The sequence below is a fragment of the Desmodus rotundus genome, chromosome 8 (assembly GCF_022682495.2).
Source record: "Desmodus rotundus isolate HL8 chromosome 8, HLdesRot8A.1, whole genome shotgun sequence".
NCBI classification, from domain to species: Eukaryota; Metazoa; Chordata; class Mammalia; order Chiroptera; family Phyllostomidae; genus Desmodus; species Desmodus rotundus.
In genome coordinates this window covers 87,028,734-87,046,589 of record NC_071394.1, presented here as the reverse complement: position 1 = coordinate 87,046,589, position 17,856 = coordinate 87,028,734, and the positions used below count along the sequence as shown (strand labels likewise).

The window sequence follows — 17,856 nt, the reverse complement described above, 5'->3', positions numbered from 1 at the left end:
CAGTTTTTGTCATCATTCTCTGCTTGGTATTTAAATGAAAAGACTTCTTTGCAATCCTCCATACATATTCTAAGAACTTCCACTTAACTGGTTCTCTGTTAGTCCCACCTGCCCTATACAGACCCTTTGATCCAAGGGTCCTCGGTCAACTCTTCCCAGCTCTCTTCTAGTTATGTATATCAATTATCTGGAACTTCAAAGGGGGATCCAACGACCAGGGCCTTGTCTGTAAAGATCTTGCCAGAACTGAATTAAGAATATGATCCATCTGATCACCAGTATCCTGAGAGTGGAGATGGAAGCCACTGGGAATGGAGACAGCGTCATGGGCGTGCAGCTTGTGTGGCTGCACAGGGCCCCTATTCAGAAGGGTCCCATGCTTGGTTTAATGCTCTGCTATTACCCCATCCTGAAATTCACAATAAAGTTTGAAAAACGTGGCCCCACATTTTGATTTTGCACTGGGCCCAAAAAATTTTGTAGCTGGTCGTGACTGGAGGGTTTTGATTAGCTTGGTTTTATGTTAAAAGGATTGCTCTAGCTTCTGTCTAGGAATAGGCTGTAGGAAAGGTACGGGTAGAAGCAGAAAAAACAGTTAGGATGCTGTTGATATAAACAAGGCGACAGATGATGGTGGCAAATGACACCAAAAGAAGAGTCCAGTTAGATTCCATTTGCAGCTGCAGCACATATCACCAGCAATGTGCCTGCCCGTGGCAGTGTCCTTGCCAGCCAGCTCCTGCTGCCACCACTGGTTCCCGTCCAGTTTCCATGCTGGCTGCCTATGAATCTGAGAACTCTATGCTTCACAATATATTTTCTTAAAAAGGAAGGTGTTGGTTTCTCTTCCAGCCTAACCTTTTCCTATGCAAAGGTGGGGGACCCTACAGTCCCACCAAAACTGTATACAGTAGCAAATGGGAATTCTCCAAAAGAAAGCCAGGCTGCTGTCACATTTTTTTCTACAATGGAGAAAAAAAACTGCTGAAAGAAGGAAGGAAAGCAGGGCCCTAACTAGTCAAACGTCTTCTGTGTTAGGTCACTGTAGTCAGAGATAACTATACATTCTCCACTGACCCCAATTAAGTAACAGATGTGAACATTACCCTTCTAAAATCTGTAAGGGTTTGACAGGATAAGATCTATTACGGTTATCTGTAAATACAAAATGCATCTAAAGTATCTTTAAGATCCACAAAATACTTTATTCTCCTCACCATAAGAAAAAAGGAAAGATTAACTTTTTGGGCTTATTGTTTTAGACTGTTGGGAACCGCCCTGCCAGGTTTCAGAAGCTGTAAACCCCCATGGCTAAGGCTGAGTGAGAGACCTTGGGACCATAAGCCACTAAGGAGACAAAGCTTATCTCCCTGGCAGGGGCGCCACCTCTGCCCACTTTACTTCACCCTGCTTGGCCTCCAGTGCATGCCTGGTTAGCCTGGTAAGATTCCTCAAGGGAGCAACAACCTAAAACTGGTACAGTCACAAATAGGCCCTCAGGGAAGGACTTGGGGGGGCTATAGAAAAAGGGGGTGATGGACCCTCACCCCTCGGCTTTGACCTAGCCTGAGTCCCCATTCATAATCTCTTGGCTGCCTGACTTCCCCTGCTAGACTTGAGCCTGAAACAATGACAGAGGGTGGTGCAGCCCTGTGCAGGAAAGGGCAGATTCCCTGGGGCAATCAGGTCTAAGAAAGAATACATAAAACCCTGTGAAACCTGCTTTGCTAAGAATGCCCTCAGTTTTATGATAAGGGTCCAAGCATGAAATGAGTTTGTTTCCCAAAGTTTAGGGGACAAGCCTGTTAGCTAACTGACCCTGACTCAGAACAAGCCCTCGTAATTCTTTGTAAGTTATCTATTGTTTGATCCTTACTGCCTGTCAAAGATTGATGAGCTTTACCTGTATTCCTGTGCAAATTGAACCCAATAAAAGCCCATTGAGGAAAAGGCCCTTGGTGTTTCTCCTTTGAGAGATAGGCCACCTTTCCTCCCCAAGCAGATCATGTCTTGGTAGACTTATTCTCATCCGTGGCAGCCAGCCCCCACATTACACTTACATCTAAATTTGTACAATTATCTCTATGCTTAAGCTCTCAAATGAAAAATATCATCCTATTTAGTTTTCAAGTAATCAAATAGAAAATTCAACAGGCCATGCTAAAAATGACATGATGTAACCACAAGCAAGTTCAATACCAGTGAGTTAAAAGTTTATATTTCTTAAACCTAAAATTCTTTAAGCATAATATCTTCCTTTCAACATGCTCAAAAATGTCTCAAGTGACAAAGTGTCAATGATACCAATTCCCAACCTAAAGGGTTTCTGCCAGCTACTCACCTTTTTCTGAAGAACATTGATTTTTCTTTCCTTCACTTCTAACATATCCTTCATGTCACGAATCTCCCCGGCCAGTGTCCCCTTCTCTTCTGTGAGGTCCTGTAGCTGTTTTGTTTTTTTATTGAGAAAAGATTCTTTCTCTTCCAGTCGTAATCTCAGTGCATCTACCTGAAATCGGGAAGAAGAAAGAAGGTACAGAGGTCATCAGTGACCACCCATCAAGCCCTGGGGGGGGGGGGGCGGACAGCAGCGAGCCTTCTGAGTCCCACACCACCACGCCACTGCTCATGGGCTCTCATCGCCGTGCCTTTTAACAGCCTGTATCTACTTTAAAGTCCTGTTGTGTGTGTATCTGGTCAGTGATACATTTTTAAATATAAGTTATTTATGAAATCAGACATTATGAAATAGCAGTGTATCTCCACGTCATGAAACCATAAGGTGGGAAAGAAAGCACGCTAATCCTCCGTATCTTTGCGTGCCCAGGGAGGGCATGGCGCTGCCCGCTCTGCCGCACACTCCAGGAACATGGAGAACACAATGGGCCATGCCGCGGACAACTGGAAGAACCAGGTTGACATGTAGCGAAACATTCCTACATTAGAAAAATACATGTTGCCGAAAGGAAGTAAATGCTGCTATAAAAAAAAAATGTGGAAATGACACCCATTCCCCAGTTCTATGAAAGACTACTTTCCAAATAATAAAGAAAAAAAAAAGACAAAGCATACCAAAAAAATGCCTATTTCTACCTTACCTCAAAAATTAGATTATTACAATTCCTGCTTTTCATATGTCAGTAATAAATGAGGAAACATAAGCTTTATTTTTTTCTGAAGACCACAAAAAATTTCATGGGTGATGTGGGGTGTTGGGGTGATAGAAGACTTTAATTCTCCCACTCTGTACCAGGAATCTGATGAACAGTAGCTTTATCAACAGTCAGGAAGTAATGATACCAGCATGTTATTTAGACAGATCAAAATAGCCAGGCAAAAAGAGTTAAAACCATTTGTCTTGGGGAAAAAGAAATGGCATAGGGATAAATAGTTGACAGCCGCATCTGATAGCAAATTTTGCTCATTATACTAAGAGCAAGTAAAATTTGGATGAAAAGGGGGAAAATAGGCAGAAGTTTAAAAAACAGGATTCAGGAATGCCATCAGAAACCACAATCAATAGATATATAAATACTGTGAGGACACAGAGTTAAAAGGTTTAACTTGGAACAATGAGAAGAGAACACTGGGTTTTAGGCTGGATTCAGCTTCTATCTAGCTCTGAGGATCAGGACTAAACAACCCACTTTCCCCACCCAGCCTTTCAGCAGTAGTTTCTTCCTTCATTAAACAAAGAAGCTGAAACAGAGTGCCTGACATTTTAAGATTTTAAAGGTATTTATTTATTTATTATTTAATTTTTAGAAGGAGGGGAAGGGAGGAAGAAAGAGAGGAAGAGAAACATCGATTGACTGCTACCTTTCTTAGGCAACCCAACTGGGGACCAAACCAGCAACCCAGGCATGTGCCCTGACCGGGAATCAAACCGGCAACCTTTTGGTTTGTGGACAATGCTCAACAAACTGAGCCACACTGGCCAAGGCACATTTTATGATTTTTAAAGACAGGAATCAGTCTTAGGTAGAATACACCATGCAAAGATGGTGAAATTAGAGATGAAACAGTTACTGGGGTAGCATCTCCTTTTCTTACCCCTTTCCAAGAGAGAGGTATCAAAGTTGTGTTTCTAAAGGTCAAAGGTGACAAAGAGGCGGGTGAGTAGAGTTTTCCCAGTGTCTGTCCCTGAGAGTAGGCTGAAGCTGGGAGTTACCAGCGAAGGACAGGGTGACAGACAACAAGTGCTTGAAGCCCAGTTAGCAGATTGACCCTAAATGCATTATGGGAGAGGATGGACATTCTGTGACTGCAGAGGGTGAGAACAGCAGATTCTCCCAACATCTGATGCCTGTGCCTCTTCTCATGTAATGACCATAGAGATCTAGGAACTGGGAAGGTAAAGGAGATGCTCCTGTTCTGGGGATCTTCACTGTCCTAAATGAAAATTTATTCCAGTTGCACTAAAGTATAAACATGAAGATTCTCAAGTGGCCTTTGTTTAAAATTATCTTCACCTTCCAATCTGCAAATAACAGCAATACTTGTCTTGGGATTTTCATCATATCTAGTAAAAAAAATCTATGTATTTTTAGTTTATACATAAAGAATGGCATTTGTGGGCTCCTTGTAAACTGGCAGGACAGGCTGAGCACTCCAGATTACAGGGTGGTTATAAGGGGTTACAACCTGACCAGGACTCAGTGTGAATCTGAGAAGAAACTGTGGTCCCATTAGCCTCCCATCCTAGCTATCAAAGATGGATGGTGTCCTTCTGGACTAAATAGCCAATATCCAAAACTCTGATAAAAATAAATTACAATATGGGAGATAGTGAGTGGTGCTGAAGAGAATTTAGAAAAAAGACTCTGTTTTGATGAATAATACACTTAACATTTGCTGCGCCTTCTTACCGTGCATGATCTATCAGTACCCGGCTGCATCTTTCCAAGCCTGGAGCAATGCAATGCAAACCTGGCTGTAAGAATATTTCTCCAGGCATAAAACAGAGAGCAAGGATGGCTGTGATCAACACATTACTCCTAACACCAAACCTCTACATGGCAGGAGGGATTCTGTGCCAGCTGAGGTCGTCTGCTCAGGAGTTTATTTTCCATGCGCCCAAAAGCTTTTACTTAGCTTCAAAGGAATTTGAATCATACCCTTCTATCACCTTCACTCTATCTTTACAGCTTTGCACAGTCTCCTATAATCAAGAAACAAAGCTTAAGGGACTATTTTTTTTTTAACTTTGACCTGAACTGCATCCAATTCTCAACCAACATTAGCCCAGTTCATAGTAAGCAAGTATGACATCATTTCTAAAGTAAAATTTTAACTTCCAGATGGTGCAAAACCACAAGCAGGCACACAGGCCTTCTGATGCACAGAAGTTTAAATACAGGGAAGATCAGGCAAGAAAGAAGATAGTCTATTAAAAATTAGAAAATGTAGTCTCAACCTGGGTATCAGTGAGTAGAATTAAAGTTCCCCTCACTAATATTTGGACCTCAATCGACAGTGCACATCAGTTAAAAAAAGAAAAGCCTTGAAGTTTAGGTTATATTCTAACATCAGGTAGAGACATAAAAGTTAAAATGTTTGAGAATATGAAATACTTTTCTTTGTCTCTTCACTCAACACCAAATAATTTTAAGGGCCCTTGACGCTCTCAAACTTTGGCAGTTGACTCAATAATAAAACTTGGCAAAACAAAAAGCACCACCATTTCCCAGAAAAACAAAAGAAAATTAGAACTATATGATATAGTCAGTACATAAAGACCCATAGGTTGAGTTTCCAATTTTTACTTATGACTCAACTGCATGGGAACTAGCCACCTAACGTTACAACTAGGACAATCTTTTCATTTTAGGAGAGTTACTCATTTCCTTCTGATCCAGTTATGTATGTATTTCTGTGTGTGTGTGTGTGTGTTTAAGACCATATAACATATGAAAATTTAACCTTTTATCTGGCAGTATAAAACACGAAACATTTGTTATCACTTCAGTTCCAGGTAATAACTTGAAAGAAAAGGACCATGGCAACGGAATGGGCAAAAAATTGCCAAAATCAGAGTTAAACATTATTAATCTTCATGTCAGCACCCAGGAATTATAACCAGCTCCAATGCTGAGGTATGTTTGTAGAAGTTCTATACATAAGCCTCCTGACCTTTCTGCCGTATTTTACATGGGCCTTCAGAAACGGTCTCAATGTTGTGACAAAACACTAAGTGCTACTTGATGTGCCATAAATAATTTTTTTTAAGTCAAACGGTTCATTTCACTGTTAAAATGACTACAGCAACACTTGAGGGAAAAAGAAACACTTGAGAGAGAAAAAGGAGCCACTTGAAATTTTTCACAGATTAAATACTACTTACTTGACAACACTTCAGGAATTGAATAAACATAGTATCACAAAGGACAACTTTAAAAGAAAATGAAACTGGAACACTCACAAAAGCTCCCAATACAGTTTTATTTCACATTCAAAGTTTTATTTGTTTGTTTTTCCTAATAGTAGACTTGGGTTAAGGATATATTTGAATTTGATTCAACTTGCAATCATTCAAATGGGGAGATAGTTTTAAAGTTGGAAGTATGTATAATATATACAGCCTCCAAAGACACAAGCACTAAAAATAACCTAAAATCTAAAACTTGCTGTGGTAGTAACCACTACTTCTCACTCACATCCAATTTCCCTTTCTTCCCTGAATACAGGGAAGCTCTCCCTTGCAGGAAGATGGGGCCATCTGTTTTATTCATAAAACATAAACAGACGTGACATATATCACTTCCTGTCCATGCCCCTCCCCAACACTTCCCCTTCTTCAGAGATCTTGGAAGCTACATTTTGAGGATGGCGAACCTACAGGATGGCAGAACCTCCCTAAATCTGGATCCTCAAGAGACCGCAAGAAGGGGGAACATCCCCCACCTCCTGCTCACCAGTCCGCAACCCCCACATGGGTTGGACTTACAGTATAATGTATTAAAGTACTCAGAAGTTACTACAATAATTTCCCCTGTTTTAGCTAAGACATGAGCTTCTTATAACTGAAAAGATTTGTTTGTCTTTAAGATTACCATAAACCTAAAAGAAATGGGGCCATTGTATCTTCCTCTACCCCTTCTTTGTGTAGGATCTTAAATCTACCTTCCCCTATCTTTTCACCCCAAATGCAAAGAGAGGGGAAATGATAGAGAGCCAAGGGCATAGCTAAAAGGAGGAGCTAGCAGAACCCTGGGGAATGTACTAATAGGTTAAAGATCAAGACCTTGGGGAAGAGAGAAAGAGAGTCAAGAAGAGTCCCCTTAAACTGAGTGGCTTAAACTCCAGTTTGCACAGATAAGTGGCTCAAGTGGACAACTCTGTTTTGCAAAAGTCTCTGCATTACAAATATATTGTTCAAGTAACTTATGGCAATGGCCCAGGACTTGCCCACAGGCCTTCCAAATGTTGGGAACAAAACTAAGGTGATATAAGCAAAATGAGGATAATAACAGTACCTCCTTCATCAAGTTATTTTGGGGATTAAATTGAATAACCTGCAATGCACTTAGCACAGGGCCTGGCACCCAGAAACACTCAATAAATTTTTGCTATTGTTATTATATTTTATTATTCTGCTTTCCACAGCTTCTAAGCCAGTGATTTATATACTGTAGGTACGCAATAAAGGTTGCTAATCAACAGCCCTGAGGAAAGTGAAGAACCAGCAAATAAGGTTTTGTGCTCTCATATGTACCCGGGTGTTATATTGTCTGTCACTTACTTTAAATTATTTCAACATATTCTGCATGATCTGTGTGTCTGTGGAGGGGTGTCTGAGTGGGTGGGTAGGTGGGTGTATTTCTCAGCAGAGAATAAATCCTCCAGGTTAGTTAATTAGCCTGTGAAAGACTTTAATTAAAAGCTGACATGCCAGAGTCAGCTACCAAAAGTGGCTCGGTATTCTTTATATTGATGAACACCTGAAATTTGGTCAATTAATGTAACTGATGTGAAGAGTGATTTTTTCCTTGGTGGAGTGAGTGGTGTTTGAGGTGTGAGGGTTGCCTAGAAATGTTGCACAGGCACTCCCGCTCCTCCAGGAACAAGATTTAAGACAGTGAGTGGGTCCCACAGAAATATGATGCAAGCTGCATCTGTCATTTCAAATTTTCTATAGCCATGTTAAAAAGTTTTAAAAGGTAGAATTTTAATGATATATTTAATTTAAACTACGATATCCAAATGTTATTATGTAAGATGTAATAAATATGAAAAAATAATGACATTTTATTTTGTATTGTCTTCAAAATCCAGCATTTATCTTACATTTTCAGCATATCTCAATTAGGACTAGCCATAGCGGCTCATGGCTACCATATTGGACAGTGAGGGCCCGTCTGTGCCTAGTAAGCCCAAAAGTTTCAATCCTTAGATTTGATCTCCCTGTATATATAGATGCTTTAGGGAGGATTCTGGCCCAACAGCAAACACGGTTGTCAGAGCCCTGCCTCAGGAAATATCACCACACTGTACTAATGTGAACCCTTTGTGGTCTCAAAAGGACAGAGAGCTAGAACTTCAAGGAGCACAGCCGAACACCTGTGATGCAACACCTGGAGGCCAGGCCATGGGGCAGGAGTCTTATAGCCTTCCCTCCTCTAACCACCAGAGAACCAAAGAAAACCACATAAGTGTGTCAGTGACCTAATTGGCTTAGTGATTTTGTGAGCATGCACGATCTTTCTGGAGTCTTGTTGGAAAGAAGAGTTCAGAGTAATTATGGCTTTTTAAAAGTTCTTTCACAATAATCTCTAATTATAGCAAAAGCTGCCTTTCAGAAAAAAAAAATGTCCTTCAGTAGTTGGACCATCAAAACTGCTATACAGATGAGGGTGTGTACATCTCTTATCCCAGCCTTGGGCTATGTCCTTTTATTCTTTGACATTTGCAGCTATTTTGATTTAAGATTTCTTTTCTCTGAAGGTACTCTTAGCTCCAGGAACTAGAATTATTTACTTATTCATTCATCAAATATATGATCAGTTTTGTACCAGGCATCATTCTGGGTTAGAGATACAGCCTTTAAACAGGATTGCCAGGTCTCTGACTTATCGAACCATACACTGGTGAAGTTGGGGCTGGGGCATAGCATATTATTAGTATGTCAATATCAGTAGTAAGCAAGATTTTTAGGATAAGAGGGAAGTCATACAAATATAAAGTCTAAGAACTGATGTAAAATCCTTGTAAAAAACAGGACTGGCAAAAGGCTAATTTGCAGATATCTGTGCTTATTCGTGAAAATATGTATATGTGTGTTTGTGTGCATACAAAATAATAAAATTCACAATTTAGTGAATATCTATCAACTATTATCAAATGTGCACCAAGACTTTGGTATTCAACAAAAGGGTCTATTACTACTATTTTTAGAGAGAGGGGAAGGGAGGGGGAAAGAGAGGAAGAACAATATCAATCAGTTGCCTGCCCCAACTGGGGACTGAACCTGCAATCCAGGCATGTGCCCTGAATTGAACCAACAAACTTTCACTCTGAGGGATGACACCCAATTAACTGAGCCACACCAGTCGGAGCCAAAATGGTTTATTTAACTGATGCCTACTCTTTATTGTGCAATCTTGGAACACTAAATGTCTTTATGGATCTTTAAATAAGTTGTGCTTTTTACCTGCTCCACTGAATTTAATATAATTTTGGATTTTAATAAACTTGGATCTTAAAAGAAGCCTTGTAAAACTAATAAGTATGAACACATGATGTATTTTCTCTTTTGAAAAATTATTCTCTAGCTTTACCTATTATAAACATTTAGAAAAAAGCTGACTAGTAGCAATGAGCACCCACCTGAAACACCCAAATTTTAGGTGTGTGGCAAGCAACATAGAAATAAGTACAGAATATCTCACTGAACCAGGAAGCAAGGAAATACTAAGGTCCAAGTCTTATTGGCCAAGGACCAGAGAATCTGATGCTGTTCTATGAACAGACACTAGGGAGCAAGAATGAAGGCCGGGACAGGTAGCTAGCTACTACAGCCAACAAGAGAAGAGGCAGTGGCTGCCACAACTAAGATACAGGTGGTAGAGAGGGAGAACATGGCTATGTCTGAGACACATCTTGAGGTATAATCAGGAGGCAGGTGGACTGAGAGTTTGTGTGTACAGGGATAAAAGGAAGGAAAGAACCAAAGATAACTCCTGGGTTACTGGCTGGAGCAACTCCATAGATAGTGGAATTATTGCCTGTGCTGGGAAAGACTAGGGGGAATCAGACTTGATGGTAGGAAATCAAGAGTTCAGTATTAGGTATGTATAGTTTGAGATGCTAGGAAACATCCACAGTGTAAACAGCTACATGACTTGGAATCTTCTGAGACGAGAGAACCAGGACTGGAGTCTAACCTATATGTGATTGAGCAGTCCTGTAATTACATCAATGTTCATTCCTCCAGCAGACAAATTAGGACATCTCCACATTTACAGATTGATTCCCACATAGATGCAGCTATCTGAGGTCAAGTTAACAAAAACATGTAAGCAGAGGAAATCTACTATAGTTGAATACCAAGAGAAATCCCCTTCCTAAAAGGGTCCCTAATTTTCAGTCTTTAGTTATAAGGTCTCTCCCCTTCACAGTCTTGAGAAACAGGAGGGTTGGTCACTTTAATCACTTCCCTCAAGCTCTCAAGGCGGCTAGTTAATGTCAGCGCTATGTTTGCCCTCCAGGGGACCCTCCCGCCAGGAGAGTGACACCCACTGGGAACAAAAGGGCTCTAGGACCCCACTCCAGGGGCTGGCTTTCACCTGCAACCAGAAGCTCATACATTTCACCAGGGGAAAGACCTAAATCATATTTTTGAAATATAACATTTAGATAGCACAAAGAAAAACAATAATGGCTGTGTTATAGAGTGCTTCATAATTTATAATACATCTTTCCGTTAAATTATAAATCTGTCCTCTTATACAATTTTAATTTAAAAATAAAATTCAGGGCTATTTAGTATTGTATAGCCACATGATGTGCTTATAAAAGTTAAATTACAATCACCAGCTTGTTAATGACACAGTTGAGATTTTCAGGTTGTAAAGATTCATTGTCTTACCTACCTGTCAAAAAATTATACCCATGTCCCAAATGCCACCTACTTGAGGAAAACAATGCTGGGTTAAGAGTGCTTTGTATCACCCACATGGAGGAATTCATATCATATGTGGGTTAATAATCCAGCCAACTATATAAAGCCTGTTTTCATACTTAAGTTTTTGGCTACTTCTTACACTAAAATTAGGTGGTTTTAAGTGACTAGTCCAAAGTTCAAAATTTAATGTTCAGTTCAGTTCCAGCAAATTTCTGAAAACACATGGGAATTGTAACTCATGTGTTAATACTTAAAGTTTTTGTTAATAAAACTTCCAACACTAACCTTACCTCATTGAACTTACCTCACTACTTTTTATGCTTACTATAAAACTGTAGCTGTCATAATATTTTTGAATTACTATAAAAGGAAGTAAGCCATTCCAAAGTCAATGTTATTTTGCAACATGATGATAGTTATAAATTCAAAATACTTAAAACCAATTTGCAAAGCTATCAATCTTAGTACCTCCTAACATTTGAAAAGACCATCTCCAAGACATTTATTATTATTAAAAAACAAGTTTAAGAAAACACCATGTATCATTCATATTGCACTTTCCCTTCAAGTAAGTACATTAAATTTAAACATGAAAACTCACTTTAACATAAAATTTTAAATATTGGTCCTGCTTAGATATTCCATGAACTTTCTAAACTACCACTGAAGGCCAAAAATCTTAAATCACTGATAATTTAGTACCAAGATTAAGTAATAATTTTGTGATCTCAAGGTCAGTGCTTTTCAACAAATCCAAATAACTAGCCTCCATCCTGGTATGCTTGACATATGTGCAAATGACTAACAAGTTAGGAACTGTAGTCATTTTATTTAAGTGAGTATTAAACCTGTATTTTAAAGTCATGTCTCTCAAATCAGGGCCCATTCTCCCTCAGGATGGGGACCAGTGTTCAAAGATCCATGAGTTTGCTACAAGAATTGTTTTATGTTATCTTTTCTTTTTGACGATGACCTCAAAATTAAATGAACTTATTCTGTGTGGTATAAATAATTCCCTATAACCAAATATTGTTAAGAGATTTCAATATCTGCCTTTGTGTTTGCACTTAGGATTCCTTTGGGGTAAATGGAGAAAGCACAAAAGGACTTCTTATTTCTCTGATATATTCCCTCCAAATATTGGCCATGGAATATCATTGCGACCACGCAAACACAGGTTTCGACAGCATCTGGGAACCGCCATCAGTGAGGAAACTAGGTCATCACACAGCACGGCACTCTGCAGACCTCCTCAACTAGCATCTGGGCATAGGAGTTGGCACCCTAGTCATGTGAGGTATAAATCTATGTCCAGCAAACAGAACTGTTCCACATAAAGTTAATATCATTAATTTAAATTTTATAGGCTTTGACATTACATTTTCATTTAGTGTGTAATTTTTTACTTGGTTTCATAGTTCTGCAAGAGCTATAAGCATGCCTAGTCTTATGTTTGTATCTGATTAAGTAATACATGTAACAATTATTACATAAAGCAATACTGGGTGTCTACAATGTTCTTTTTATCTTTTTTCTCCTAAAAGGAATTTCTTCCCAAGTGTGAGACATACTGCCCTAAAATAAACAGCATTGGTTCTTTGAAATCTTGCTGAGTGTTGTGGGAAAATTAAATGGGGGAGTGAAGGTATGTTCCATGATCAAGACTTGGGAAATGCAGTTTGCTGTCTTGATTTATGGCAGACATTAGCATACTAAAGCAAAAATCTTACTTAACTTGATTTAACTCACCTTTTCCCACATCTATTTAACCACAGATCCCATATATTTTTCTAAGAACACATAATAATATCCTTCAGAGTTTGTTAGGAAAGATTGTTCTCAAGTATCTTTTAGTCATCAAATGTTTAAGGCGTAGCACAGGTATGAAATGTTTGAGTATGGTTCAATGTGGACACACCACTAGATTAGATTCAGAAGACCTTGGCTCAGAGTCAACTGAATACATTGAAGCTGTCCTCTGTGGCTAACAATGTGTTAAGTGATGTGCCTGAGTGGCTTATGTAATTCTCAGGGTCAATGGTGGGGCAGGTATGTTTAAAAACTTTAAAGCTCTGAAGGCTTACAGGGCTAATGTGGTAGGTTTTGTTAAAGCCCCATCCCTTGGTTGAAGATCCACACTACCAGCCTACATCCCAGGTTCACTTGTGGCTCTACGGGCACCTGGGGTTGAGACCTTCAGGGAAGTCACGTGTTTCTTAGGAACTCAGCTATCTCCTCTATACACCAACAAAATTTTGCTCAATGACCTCTAAGGTTACCACCTACCCCAAACTTTCATGAAGTCAGGAGGTAAGTGATCCAGATACTAAAATATATTTTAAAGCTTTGATAATTAAAACAACTTGGTATTGATGCAGGAAGAAAAAAAAAAAACAGAGAAAGTCCACAAAAGATTCACATACTTATGGAAATGTAGTATATGATAATAGTGGCATTTAAATTCAGTAGAGAAAATATGGATTACTCAATTAATAAAGGCTGAAAACTGACTACTCATTTAGAAAAATAATAAAGGCAAAATCTTACCTAATTCCTTATGACAAAAATAAATTCCCAATAAATAGTTAGATGTAAAAAACTTAAACCATAAAAAATGTAAAAGAAAATATGGAGTCCTTCTTTCTATTTTTGAAATATATAAGTCCTTCCTAACCAAGAGAAAAGGCTTGAACACCATACAAGAAAAGATAGACAAATAAGATTACATAAATATAAATTAAGCTCTGGCTGGTGCAGCTCAGTTGATTGGAGCATTGTCCTGTAAACCAAAAGATTGCTGGTTCAATTCCCAGTGAGGGCACATGCCTGGGTTGTGGGTTCAGTTGCCAATTGGGGCTCATGTGAGAGGCAACTCATCAGTGTTTCTCTCCCTCTCTCTCCTTCCCTTCCCCCTCTCTAAAATCAGTAACCATGTCCTTGGATGAGGATTTTTTCAAAAAATTAAATAAATATAAATTAAAATATCTTCATGAAAAAAGACAAAGGCAAATTACAGAAAATTTTTGCAAGAGCCAGAAGTAAAATGCAACATATGTTCCAGTATGTAAATATGTTTCTATTTGGGAATAAGAAAATAATATATTTGCCTGTGTGTGCATTGAGTATGTCTGAAAAAACAAATAGACAAATAAATAGGAGTTTATTAAATGCCTACTACCTGCTCAGTTGATAAGTGATAAAAACAAGAAGTAAATTGACACACTAGTCAATTCCACTTGTAAGCTAACTAAGGCATAGCACCAACTTCTATGGGGAGGTCAGAGTAAAATAAATCCAGTCACACTCACAGCTCCCAGAAAATGAATTGATTACCTGCATTTCCAGTTAACCCCTCCTAAGGGCAGAAATGCTGCAGATAGAGGACACAATCTGTCCTGAAAGAATTATTTATTGTGGTACATATTATAGCTGCTATGAATTTTTATCTAGTATATTTCATACACTGTTGGAAGGTAGGAAAGAATAATAGCTACAAGTAGGGACTCTTGAGTTATATGCCTCAAGTTCAAATCTTAACTATCCATCATTTACTGAGCATGATTTAATGAAAGATATAATCTCTCAAAACTTTAGGTCCCCCTCAATAAAGAAGATAATAATAGTACCAAAACCACAAGGATTAATTGAATCAAGACTCTCAAGGTGCTTTATGGAAATGCACTAAGAAATAAAGTAGGAAAACATCAATAAACAGTGACTGCTATTTAATAGTGATTAGTGGTATAATTTATGATTATCATGATACATTATATATTCCATCATCCACATATGATAAGTAAATTTAGTCATTAGAATACTATATATTCATATTTGAGCAACTACCATGCAAAGCTCAACACACTGACAGCAATGGTAGTAACATAAGCCAACAGCTGTGGAGCAGTTTCGTGTGGCCCATCAGCACTTGAGCAAGTTACTGCTTTCCATTCCACAAGGCCCAGAGCTACACAGCTTATAGACGGCAAAGCCTAGACTTGAGCATATGTCTGTCAAACCCCAAAGAGCTTGATCTGAATATCAAGCTCAGAAGGAGAAGAGCTGGAAATATTCAGCAGCATGAATGGCAACCACAGATATGAAGAGGAATGTTGTATGAAACAACATGGGTATTTTACCCTTTCTGACACATTAGTATATTGGTAGGTACAATTTACAGGTGAAAACATTAAGTCTCCAAGGAGTCTCCAGGCTGTCATGGTAGAACTGTGAATTATAGATAAATAGATAGATAGATAGATAGATAGATAGATAGATAGATAGATAGAGATATATAATAGATATACATGCATGTATGTTATGATTATGTATTAAATATTAAATTTTATATGATGTAGAATTACATATTAAATTATATGATATATAAGTTTATATTTATATATATAACATATGTAAATGACATATAAAATACACAATTAAATTATATATTGTTTGCTCCCATATATTATTATAATACAGTTGACCCTAGAACAACACAGATTTTAACAGTGTGAGTCCCCTTACATGCAGTTTTTTTCAATAAATACTATAAATCTATTTCCTTTTCCTTATAGTTCTCTTAATATTTTCTTTTCTCTAGCTTACTTTATTGTACTAATATAGTATATAACACATTAACAAACAAAATATGTGTTAATTGACTGGTTGTTATTAGTAAGGCTTCTCTGGTTAACAGTAGGCTATTAATAATTACCCTTTGGGGGAGAAAAAATTTATATGCAAATTTTCAACTCCACAGAGGATTGGTGTCCCGCATGGAGTTAATCATCTGTAATATATGACACAAATATTAGCTCTATTCTCCATCCACACCTAAAATTCCCTGAATAAAATGCCATCAACAAGAAAATCCTGCAAAATTCTGCCTTCAGGTATTCACTATTCCCTCTATACATTCTTACACTATGATGTTTCAACTTCAGCCAAATATTTACTACCGAAATGGTTTTTACAGGTTTGCTTTTAAAAATAATGAAAACGCTCCTCCTACCCTAAGATATTCAGAAACATCTTTTGCATACACAAATAGCGAAAGAAAGGAGGGTTAACTACTGAAGTCCCATTTTAACACACCCCACTAGGGTTTGTATAGAATTTAGAAACACACTTTTATTTTTAAATTTTTTTTTTTGTTTATCTTTTAGAGAAAGGGGAAGGGAGGGAGAAAGAGAGGGAGAGAGACATCGATGTGCAAGAGAAGCATTCCTCGGTTGCCTCTTGCACATGCCCCAGCTGGGGACCTGGCCCGCAAACTAGGCATCTGCTCCGACTGGGAATCGAACAAGCAACCTTTCCTTTTGCAGAACAACTCCCAGCCCATTGAGCCACACCAGTCAGGGCTTATTTTTAAGCCAAGTTGAATCTTCACATCACTGACTTTCAGAAACAGCATAAATGATTCTGAAATGGGTGGCAACACCAAACCTGTGCAAATTCACCTTGGCCAAAGCAAGCAACTGTGTCTCTGTTGGGACTTGTTACAGACTATTCCAAACTGGAAGCATTTTGTTACTAAGGAACAAACACGGAGCTGGAAATAAACTGAGCTCCAGGAGTGAAAGCAAATTAAGATAGAAGCAAGAACTGCTATGAAATTTTCAAAGTTCATCATGCTACATACATTCTTTGGTCCTTTTTTTTTTCCTTCAAACAAAGAAAAAAGAAAGAAAGAAACACCTAACACCCTTCCCTTTCTGATTCATCATCATTGCTCCTGAAAATATTTACTGTGATCACAGAACTATTGTGGCGTAGAACATTTTGGTATGGAAAATCTATCTCATCTTGCAAATTTACTGTATGTTTTGTAAGTAAATCAATTTATTGTGTGAGCAATGAGTCAACAACATTCTATTGTATTATTCTTACAGCACTGGTTTCTCTGTTTAGAGTCCTACAATTTTATGAGAGAAATCACAAGTAAGCCACTCATAGAGTAGCAATTGGTGATTGGGAATTCCCACCATTTTCAAATCTGTAAAACGAGGAGGTTGAATTCACTGGTGCAGTTCCAACTCTGACATTCTGCAATTTTATGATTCCATTTTGTTAGTTCATATTCTGCAACACTGGAACCCATCAAACCACCCACAAAGTAAGAGACTGTTTCTGAACAGGCTAATATCCTATAAGCAAACCTGGTCACTAGGCATTTACCCACTTAAACAGTAAGCATTTTCAGTACAACCCAAGGGGAGACAGAGAGCAGTTGCATTGCATTTAGCCTTGCAATTGAGTGTCTTAGAAAATAACTAAAAAAGCATAGCTCCATCTTTTACAATGACCAATTTTACAGAGACGGGGAAATGTGCTGACAGCATCCTATCTAGCTGAAACACAAGAAATACCCAGAAATGAGAGAAGTAATCAAACAGGAAGTACAGTCTGAGCCAGAGGGGGAAAATCTGTCTAGAGACTACAGCTTTCTAGTGATGAAGAAACCAAACGCACCATGCAAGCTCTACTGGGGTCTCTTACGAGTATGCCACTCTCCTGCATTTCACATACAAGCCAGTTTACACAAAGGACAAGATGAGTAAGGATGTTGGCAGGACAAACATTGCCAGACTCCTTTACATCCACATAGAAAGCAGAACTTGAATCTTCTAAAAGCTGTTGTATTAACCAGAGTTGTCCCAATTTCTTCTGTAGATTCCCAAGTGGAGCTCAGAGGAAGGCATTTCTTCCCTCCTGAGTTTCTTTTCACCGGGCACTTT

The 17,856-nt window shown here is 38.5% G+C and overlaps 1 protein-coding gene across 1 annotated transcript in view; it reads right to left on the bottom strand.

Moving 5' to 3' along the window:
- Positions 1-17,856, bottom strand: part of ERC2 (ELKS/RAB6-interacting/CAST family member 2) — a 932,688-nt gene that overhangs the window by 551,305 nt on the left and 363,527 nt on the right. The window contains exon 7 of the mRNA XM_053930289.1: positions 2,342-2,509. Within this exon, the coding sequence (XP_053786264.1) occupies positions 2,342-2,509 (168 nt within the window). The remainder of the gene's footprint in view (positions 1-2,341; positions 2,510-17,856) is intronic.